General features: G+C 44.3%; 1 protein-coding gene across 4 annotated transcripts in view; it reads left to right on the forward strand.

Moving 5' to 3' along the window:
• Nucleotides 1-660: 660 nt before the first annotated feature.
• tdrd3 (tudor domain containing 3) overlaps nucleotides 661-10,418 on the forward strand; it is a 64,891-nt gene continuing 55,133 nt past the window's right edge. For all 4 annotated transcript variants that reach the window (XM_071330925.1, XM_071330926.1, XM_071330928.1 and 1 more), the window contains exons 1-4: nucleotides 661-926; nucleotides 1,590-1,674; nucleotides 3,054-3,119; nucleotides 10,221-10,381. In XM_071330925.1, coding sequence (XP_071187026.1) covers nucleotides 889-926; nucleotides 1,590-1,674; nucleotides 3,054-3,119; nucleotides 10,221-10,381 — 350 coding nt within the window. In that variant the 5' untranslated portion in view covers nucleotides 661-888. The remainder of the gene's footprint in view (nucleotides 927-1,589; nucleotides 1,675-3,053; nucleotides 3,120-10,220; nucleotides 10,382-10,418) is intronic.

Below are 10,418 nucleotides of genomic sequence, written 5' to 3' on the forward strand. Positions count from 1 at the left end.
TATGAACTAACAGGTTATAGAGGTAAGGTATATGAACTAACAGGTTATAGAGGCATATGAACTAACAGGTTATAGAGGCATATGAACTAACAGGTTATAGAGGCATATGACCTAACAGGTTATAGAGGCATATGAACGAACAGGTTATAGAGGCATATGAACTAACAGGTTATAGAGCAAACAACGCAATTATCACAACACATTGGTTGTAATGTGGCTTTCTTTCTGGCTTGGCTTAAAATCACTGGAGGAGTCCAGTGATTTTACCCATGCGTTCTACTGGATCTTTAGTTACCCCCTATTCTGAACATTCCTTTCGTGATATAGGCCTAGCTGTTAGACTTCCTAAACTAGGCAATGCGAGGTGTTCGCCTAAATTATGCAGAAGAACGTTGTAGCTAATTCTAGGTGCAGACTGACCGAGGACTCAACCCCAGGCCTCTTGATCAGTGACCATAGACATTAAAACCAATCGCTGACAGTGCCAAGAGAGTTTATTCATTTTCTTGTGCTCATAACCGTTCTAAGAGTGTATGCCTAGTCTGCAGTTGCAAGGGGGAAATTTTTGAAATTGAAACATTGAAACTAATATCATTCCATTTCACGGAGTGTAGTAGATCATTGGATTGATAAAGCACGGTACATGTAGGGATTTTCTTTGCCACTGGGGCTGCTGTGTTTGTTCCTTCCCTCTTTGCCGCCAAGTACCAGATTCAACTTTGACGTCTCGCCCAACGGGAGGTCATTTGTTTTAGTCGGCAAACGCTAAAATATCCGGCTAAACTCATTGATTATCGGATTAATTATTAAAGATAAAACAATGGATAATCCACAAATTAAATAGTTCATCGACTATATTTGCATTTGATACTTTATTTTTTAAAGAAAATGGCTGAAATCAACTTAGCCCTCACCAAAGAAGGCTGGTGGGTAGCTTATGGCTAAGGTGTTAGCTAGCTAGCTACATCACACGTTCACTTTGCTAGCATAGCTTTGGCTTTTCTAGTTAACGTTAGCTAAATTAACACCTAATGTTAGATTTAGGATCTCACATACTATGATTCCTGTGATAATGTAGCTTAAATGTTTGTACGCCAGATATGTGTAACTAGCTATGGTATTACATATCTGGCATACGAACTGATAACAGTAGCTAATAATGATTATTTTGGCAGTTGATGTTGCGAAGTGTGTCATTTGTCTAGCAAATTTCTGTCAATTATTTTAGCATGTATAGCTTTGGTACGCTAACTAACAAGGCCATGTATGCTCATTTGAAGCTAAGTAGCTACCTAGCTAGCTACCTAAGTAAACAACTCCGTGACCACCGGTGTAGCTAGCTAACTCTACATTACTGTACTGTAGCTAGCTAGCTAGCTATTAATATATCTTCAAAGTTAATCTGCTAGTCAGTTGTTAGCTACGTTAGTTCAGTACACTCGAGTGATATGCGAGTTGGCTGGCTAGCTTTTGAATTTCAATGTGTTTGTTCACTGTAACTATCTGGAGTGTTGGTTAACCACAGTAACGTTACATAGGTTACGCCATTGATATGTGAGCCCTTTCTTTTGGTTTACCTTCCTACACAGGTACCTTACAGACGAAGGAATAGAGGAGTTGAAACGCACTTCTGAGAAACCCTCAGCTAATTACATTATTCGAATTGCACTTAATGTAAGTAGCTAGTATTCTCACGTCTCTCTTCTAGTATACAGAAAAACCTTTTCCTTTCACCTGTGTAGATGTACATTTAACTGACCCCTGGGGTTTGAGTAGAAATTAGACTGTTTGTGCTAACAGTCGACCTCATTTCAAAATCAATCAAGCTTACAAAACAGGTTTGTGTAAGGCCCACAAAACAGATTCCTCTACATTGCTTTGAATATTGCTTATTGAATGTTTTGCTGGTATGTCAGTAAACCAAAGTCACCCTAATATGGCTGCATTCCAATTCTCCACCCTTGTTTGTACTTGCACACTCCCTCGTCCCTCCAGCCAATGCTTACGACAATCTAGTCCAGAATAATCAGGCTCTAATACACACTTAATTGGTATATATACAGCCTGAGACATTTGTGTGCACAATGTTGTAAATGTTCCTTTACAAGCCAGAATGTTGATTAAAATCGCATGTAAGCTTACTCTACCGGTTGTTTGTGTGGTTTGTCCCTTTCCGCTGCTCTAAATTTGAGACAAAATATCCACAGGAAGGTCTTGTTTACCTGACATTGTAGAGAGCCGGTGGGTATGTGGTTTGGTACTGAGGTAAAGTGAGTTTTATATTGGATATTTCGATTTCAATCTTCAAAAAAAGATTCAGAATATACCATTTTCATTGTCATGGCATACTTGGTTCAATAGCTGTTGACAGAATATACAATTTTCATGGCATACTTGGTTCAATAGCTATTGACAGAATATACCATTTTCATGGCATACTTGGTTCAATAGCTATTGACAGAATATACCATTTTCATGGCATACTTGGTTCAATAGCTATTGACAGAATATACAATTTTCATGGCATACTTGGTTCAATAGCTGTTGACAGAATATACCATTTTCATGGCATACTTGGTTCAATAGCTATTGATGAGAGAGTCTGGGCTTTGAGCACACTAAAAAGTCACTTCAACAAGACCTTCCTGTGGATATTTTGTCTCACATTTAGAGCAGAGGAAAGGGACAAATGGGGAGAGTAAGTTCAAATGTGATTGTATTAAACATTCTGGCTTGTAAGGAACATTTGCACACGTCTGGCTGTCTATACCGATTAATTGTATATTACAGCCTGACTAATCAGACTAACACCAATCCAATAGTTTGTGAAATCCATGACTGGAAGTGTACTCATGCCCACTTTGGGAGACGTGTGGAGAATCAGGGTTCAGGCAATATTTGCCAGTGCTTTGAAAAAACAGGTTTCTCTACATTGCTTTCAATTATGCTTCCAAGGTTTACAGGTAATCTCATTGTCAGCTTAATATGTTGGTTGGGCAAGTATTGCTTAAACCCCCCCCCCCCCCCCCCTGTCTCTGTTGCTATCTCTACAGAGTGACCTGAGACCTATTGGCAGGAAGTTTCTCCCTGCGGACATCAACAGTGGCCGGGTGGAGAAGGTGAGGCTGTGTGTGTGTGTGTGTGTGTGTGTGTGTGTGTGTGTGTGTGTGTGTGTATTAGCACAGATATGTGTACGCCAAAGGGTCAGAGAAACTGTCAAAGATCCTGTCATAATGAGTCAATACAGAACAAAAACAAAGTTTGAACCAACAGGATTTTGTAATAGTCAGTGGATGGAGGTTAGTCAAGCTAGACCTCTATGGTGAGTAACCATGCTGAAGACCCATGGCAACTTAGAAAGCTAATTCCTAGGCTTTTATCTCAGTGGGCTGTATATCTCAGCCTTGAAAACAACATGCACCTGACCCGGGTTTGATACCCTGTTGGTTACACTGTCCTGTGAACGTTTGAGTAATACATAAATGCACTACTTCCAAAGGCCACTAGATGTCTCTGTCACACCAGCTTTAAAATGCCTTCATTCCTTCCTTCAGCCATGGGGAGTTGCACTGAGTTCAACTGAGAAAATGCCACAGATGATGACGAGGTAGATAATTAATGAATTAATTTGTATGTGAGCAAATAACCCACGGTACTCCTAAGGCTCAGAGAGCTAATAACCCACGGTCCTAAAGCTCAGAGAGCTAATAACCCACGGTCCTAAAGCTCAGAGAGCTAATAACCCACGGTCCTAAAGCTCAGAGAGCTAATAACCCACGGTCCTTCTAAGGCTCAGAGAGCTAATAACCCACGGTCCTCCTAAAGCTCAGAGAGCTAATAACCCACGGTCCTCCTAAAGCTCAGAGAGCTAATAACCCACGGTACTCCTAAAGCTCAGAGAGCTAATAACCCACGGTCCTTCTAAAGCTCAGAGAGCTAATAACCCACGGTCCTCCTAAAGCTCAGAGAGCTAATAACCCACGGTCCTTCTAAAGCTCAGAGAGCTAATAACCCACGGTCCTCCTAAAGCTCAGAGAGCTAATAACCCACGGTCCTCCTAAAGCTCAGAGAGCTAATAACCCACAGTACTCCTAAAGCTCAGAGAGCTAATAACCCACGGTCCTTCTAAAGCTCAGAGAGCTAATAACCCACGGTCCTTCAAAAGCTCAGAGAGCTAATAACCCACGGTCCTAAGGCTCAGAGAGCTAATAACCCACGGTCCTTCTAAAGCTCAGAGAGCTTATAACCCACGGTCCTCCTAAAGCTCAGAGAGCTTATAACCCACGGTCCTCCTAAAGCTCAGAGAGCTTATAACCCACGGTCCTAAAGCTCAGAGAGCTAATAACCCACGGTCCTAAGGCTCAGAGAGCTAATAACCCACGGTCCTAAGGCTCAGAGAGCTAATAACCCACCGTCCTTCTAAAGCTCAGAGAGCTAATAACCCACGGTCCTAAAGCTCAGAGAGCTAATAACCCACGGTCCTTCTAAAGCTCAGAGAGCTAATAACCCACGGTCCTCCTAAAGCTCAGAGAGCTAATAACCCACAGTCCTCCTAAAGCTCAGAGAGCTAATAACCCACGGTCCTTCTAAAGCTCAGAGAGCTAATAACCCACAGTCCTCCTAAAGCTCAGAGAGCTAATAACCCACGGTCCTTCTAAATCTCAGAGAGCTAATAACCCACGGTCCTTCTAAAGCTCAGAGAGCTAATAACCCACGGTCCTCCTAAAGCTCAGAGCTAATAACCCACGGTCCTCCTAAAGCTCAGAGAGCTAATAACCCACGGTCCTCCTAAGGCTCAGAGAGCTAATAACCCACGGTCCTTCTAAGGCCCAGAGAGCTAATAACCCACGGCCCTTCTAAAGCTCAGAGAGCAAATAACCCGCGGTCCTTCTAAAGCTCAGAGAGCTTATAACCCACGGTCCTTCTAAAGCTCAGAGAGCTTATAACCCACGGTCCTTCTAAGGCTCAGAGAGCTTATTACCCACGGTCCTTCTAAAGCTCAGAGAGCTAATAACCCACGGTCCTAAGGCTCAGAGAGCTAATAACCCACGGTCCTAAAGCTCAGAGAGCTAATAACCCACGGTCCTTCTAAGGCTCAGAGAGCTAATAACCCACGGTACTCCTAAAGCTCAGAGAGCTAATAACCCACGGTCCTCCTAAAGCTCAGAGAGCTTATAACCCACGGTCCTTCTAAAGCTCAGAGAGCTAATAACCCACGGTCCTAAGGCTCAGAGAGCTAATAACCCACGGTCCTAAAGCTCAGAGAGCTTATAACCCACGGTCCTCCTAAAGCTCAGAGAGCTTATAACCCACGGTCCTTCTAAAGCTCAGAGAGCTTATAACCCACGGTCCTTCTAAAGCTCAAAGAGCTTATAACCCACGGTCCTCCTAAAGCTCAGAGAGCTTATAACCCACGGTCATCCTAAAGCTCAGAGAGCTTATAACCCACGGTCCTAAAGCTCAGAGAGCTAATAACCCACGGTCCTAAGGCTCAGAGAGCTAATAACCCACGGTTCTAAGGCTCAGAGAGCTAATAACCCACCGTCCTTCTAAAGCTCAGAGAGCTAATGACCCACGGTCCTAAAGCTCAGAGAGCTAATAACCCACGGTCCTAAAGCTCAGAGCTAATAACCCACGGTCCTTCTAAAGCTCAGAGAGCTAATAACCCACGGTCCTTCTAAAGCTCAGAGAGCTAATAACCCACGGTCCTAAAGCTCAGAGAGCTAATAACCCACGGTCCTTCTAAAGCTCAGAGAGCTAATAACCCACGGTCCTCCTAAAGCTCAGAGAGCTAATAACCCACGGTCCTAAGGCTCAGAGAGCTAATAACCCACCGTCCTCCTAAAGCTCAGAGAGCTAATAACCCACGGTCCTAAAGCTCAGAGAGCTAATAACCCACGGTCCTTCTAAAGCTCAGAGAGCTAATAACCCACGGTCCTCCTAAAGCTCAGAGAGCTAATAACCCACGGTCCTCCTAAAGCTCAGAGAGCTAATAACCCACGGTCCTTCTAAAGCTCAGAGAGCTAATAACCCACAGTCCTCCTAAAGCTCAGAGAGCTAATAACCCACGGTCCTCCTAAAGCTCAGAGAGCTAATAACCCACGGTCCTTCTAAAGCTCAGAGAGCTAATAACCCACGGTCCTCCTAAAGCTCAGAGCTAATAACCTACGGTCCTCCTAAAGCTCAGAGAGCTAATAACCTACGGTCCTTCTAAAGCTCAGAGAGCTAATAACCCACGGTCCTCCTAAGGCTCAGAGAGCTAATAACCCACGGTCCTTCTAAAGCTCAGAGAGCTAATAACCCACGGTCCTTCTAAAGCTCAGAGAGCTAATAACCCACGGTCCTCCTAAGGCTCAGAGAGCTAATAACCCACGGTCCTTCTAAAGCTCAGAGAGCTAATAACCCACGGTCCTTCTAAAGCTCAGAGAGCTAATAACCCACGGTCCTTCTAAAGCTCAGAGAGCTTATAACCCACGGTCCTTCTAAAGCTCAGAGAGCTAATAACCCACGGTCCTAAGGCTCAGAGAGCTAATAACCCACGGTCCTAAAGCTCAGAGAGCTAATAACCCACGGTCCTAAGGCTCAGAGAGCTAATAACCCACGGTCCTAAAGCTCAGAGAGCTAATAACCCACGGTCCTTCTAAGGCTCAGAGAGCTAATAACCCACGGTACTCCTAAAGCTCAGAGAGCTAATAACCCACGGTCCTCCTAAAGCTCAGAGAGCTTATAACCCACGGTCCTTCTAAAGCTCAGAGAGCTAATAACCCACGGTCCTAAGGCTCAGAGAGCTAATAACCCACGGTCCTAAAGCTCAGAGAGCTTATAACCCACGGTCCTCCTAAAGCTCAGAGAGCTTATAACCCACGGTCCTTCTAAAGCTCAGAGAGCTTATAACCCACGGTCCTTCTAAAGCTCAGAGAGCTTATAACCCACGGTCCTCCTAAAGCTCAGAGAGCTTATAACCCACGGTCCTCCTAAAGCTCAGAGAGCTTATAACCCACGGTCCTAAAGCTCAGAGAGCTAATAACCCACGGTCCTAAGGCTCAGAGAGCTAATAACCCACGGTCCTAAGGCTCAGAGAGCTAATAACCCACCGTCCTTCTAAAGCTCAGAGAGCTAATAACCCACGGTCCTAAAGCTCAGAGAGCTAATAACCCACGGTCCTAAAGCTCAGAGCTAATAACCCACGGTCCTTCTAAAGCTCAGAGAGCTAATAACCCACGGTCCTTCTAAAGCTCAGAGAGCTAATAACCCACGGTCCTAAAGCTCAGAGAGCTAATAACCCACGGTCCTTCTAAAGCTCAGAGAGCTAATAACCCACGGTCCTCCTAAAGCTCAGAGAGCTAATAACCCACGGTCCTCCTAAAGCTCAGAGAGCTAATAACCCACGGTCCTAAGGCTCAGAGAGCTAATAACCCACCGTCCTCCTAAAGCTCAGAGAGCTAATAACCCACGGTCCTTCTAAAGCTCAGAGAGCTAATAACCCACGGTCCTCCTAAAGCTCAGAGAGCTAATAACCCACGGTCCTCCTAAAGCTCAGAGAGCTAATAACCCACGGTCCTTCTAAAGCTCAGAGAGCTAATAACCCACGGTCCTCCTAAAGCTCAGAGAGCTAATAACCCACGGTCCTCCTAAAGCTCAGAGAGCTAATAACCCACGGTCCTTCTAAAGCTCAGAGAGCTAATAACCCACGGTCCTTCTAAAGCTCAGAGAGCTAATAACCCACGGTCCTTCTAAAGCTCAGAGAGCTAATAACCCACGGTCCTTCTAAAGCTCAGAGCTAATAACCCACGGTCCTTCTAAAGCTCAGAGAGCTAATAACCCACGGTCCTTCTAAAGCTCAGAGCTAATAACCCACGGTCCTTCTAAAGCTCAGAGAGCTAATAACCCACGGTCTTTCTAAGGCTCAGAGAGCTTATTACCCACGGTCCTTCTAAAGCTCAGAGAGCTTATTACCCACGGTCCTCCTAAAGCTCAGAGTAAGATATTGCACTCCTTTCAGGTAAGTACAACTCCCACTCTGCATTAGTCTAACAGGGAAACACGCCATCAATACTGGTAATTCAGAATTTCTCAGTCTGCATTGAGTTATTTATTTATTGTTGCCTGGCTCTTTTCCCAGAGCAGGTTATCACTAGACTGCAATTAATATGTACTGCATTTACAAAGAGGTGATTGAATATGCGGTAGAATGCCAGCTCTTGGAGCTCAGATACACTATTTTAATTGGAACGTGTAAACCTCAGTTGAATGTGTAAACCTCAGTTTTCCACAATTCCTGACATTTAATCCTCGCATAAATTCCCTGTCTTAGGTCAGTTAGGATCACCACTTTATTTTAAGAATGTGAAATGTCAGAATAATAGAGAGAGATTTATTTCAGCTTTTATTGTTTTCATCACATTCCCAGTGGGTCAGAAGTTTACATGCACTCAATTAGTATTTGGTAGCATTGCCTTTAAATTCTTTAACTTGGGTCAAACGTTTCAGGTAGCCTTCCACAAGCTTCCCACAATAAGTTGGGTGAATTTTGGCCCATTCCTCCTGACAGAGCTGGTGTAACTGAGTCAGGTTTGTAGGCCTCCTTGCTCGCACACGCTTTTTCAGTTCTGCCCACAGATTTTCTATATGATTGCGGTCAGGGCTTTGTGATGGCCACTCTAATACCTTGACTTTGTTGTCCTTTTTGCAACAACTTTGGAAATATGCTTGGGGTCATTGTCCATTTGGAAGGGCCATTTGCGACCAAGCTTTAACTTCCTGACTGATGTCTTGAGATGTTGCTTCAATATATTCACATAATGATGCCATCTATTTTGTGAAGTGCACCAGTCCCTCATGCAGCAAAGCACCCCCACAACATGATGCTGCCACCCCCGTGCTTCACGGTTGGGATGGTGTTCTTCGGCTTGCAAGCCTCCCCCTTTTTCCTCCAAACATAACGATGGTCATTATGGCCAAACAGTTCTATTTTGTTTCATCAGACCAGAGGACGTTTCTCCAAAAAATACGATCTTTTTCCCCATGTGCAGTTGCAAACCGTAGTCTGGCTTTTTTATGGCGGTTTTGGAGCAGTGGCTTCTTCCTTGCTGAGCGGCCTTTCAGGTTATGTCGATACAGGACTCGTTTTACTGTGGATATAGATACTTTTGTACCTGTTTCCTCCAGCATCTTCACAAGGTCCTTTCCTGTTGTTCTGGGATTGATTTGCACTTTTCGCACCAAAGAACGTTCATCTCGAGGAGACAGAACGTGTCTCCTTCCTGAGCGGTATGACTGTTGCGTGTTCCCATGGTGTTTATACTTGCGTACTATTGTTTATACAGATGAACGTGGTACCTTCAGGCGTTTGGAAATTGCTCCCAAGGATGAACCAGACTTGTGGAGGTCTACAATTTATTTTCTGAGGTCTTGGCTGATTTCTTTTGATTTTCCCATGATGTCAAGCAAAGAGCCACTGAGTTTGAAGGTAGTCCTTGAAATACATCCACAGGTACACCTCCAATTGACTCAAATGATGTCAATTAGCCTATCAGAAGCTTCTAAAGCCATGACGTCATTTTCTGGAATTTTCCAAGCTGTTTAAAGGCACAGTCAACTTAGTGTATGTAAACTTCTGACCCTCTGGAATTGTGATACAGTGAATTATAAGTGAAATTATCTGCCTGTAAACAATTGTTGGAAAAATTACTTGTGTCATGGACAAAGTAGATGTCCTAACCGACTTGCCAAAACTATAGTTTGTTAACAAGAAGTTTGTGGAGTGGTTGAAAAACGAGTTTTAATGACTCCAACCTAAGTGTATGTAAACTCCCGACTTCAACTGTCTAAGCAGTAAGGTCAATTTGAGCGAGGAGACGGCGAGGGTAACTCAGTTCAATAGACTTTATTCAGCCCAGAGGAGCAGTTATTGAAGCCGGGACCATCTGCTGAGGTGGTTTACCAGTTAGTGCTTACAAGGCTGATGTCTTTACTGCAACAAACCCTGGCATTAGGACACACCGTAGCAAAAATGTTTTGCAACGTTAAAAACAAACCGATATATTTCTTATTGGACAAGTTCAGGTCCCCTCTCGCTTTGTCTGTGTTGATCTGTTTGGTGCCTCATGAATACGGACCCTAACTCACTCTCTGGCTGTAAAAAAACTTTTTTTGCTACAGTGTGCCCTAATTAACAGGACCGCTGTGTTTCATCTCTCCCTACCCGTTCCCACCCTCAGTTGGAGGGTCCGTGTGTGCTGCAGATTCAGAAGGTGAGGAACGTGTCGGCTCCCAAGGACAATGAGGAGTCTCAGGGAGCCCCCAGGATGCTGCGGCTGCAGATGACAGACGGACACACCATCGCTGTGGGCCTCGAGTTCAAACAGCTGTCCCAGATCAGGTAGATAACAACTACTGGTTTAAACACCTGTCCCAGA

This window comes from Salvelinus alpinus, chromosome 10 (assembly GCF_045679555.1).
Source record: "Salvelinus alpinus chromosome 10, SLU_Salpinus.1, whole genome shotgun sequence".
In the NCBI taxonomy this organism is placed as follows: Eukaryota; Metazoa; Chordata; class Actinopteri; order Salmoniformes; family Salmonidae; genus Salvelinus; species Salvelinus alpinus.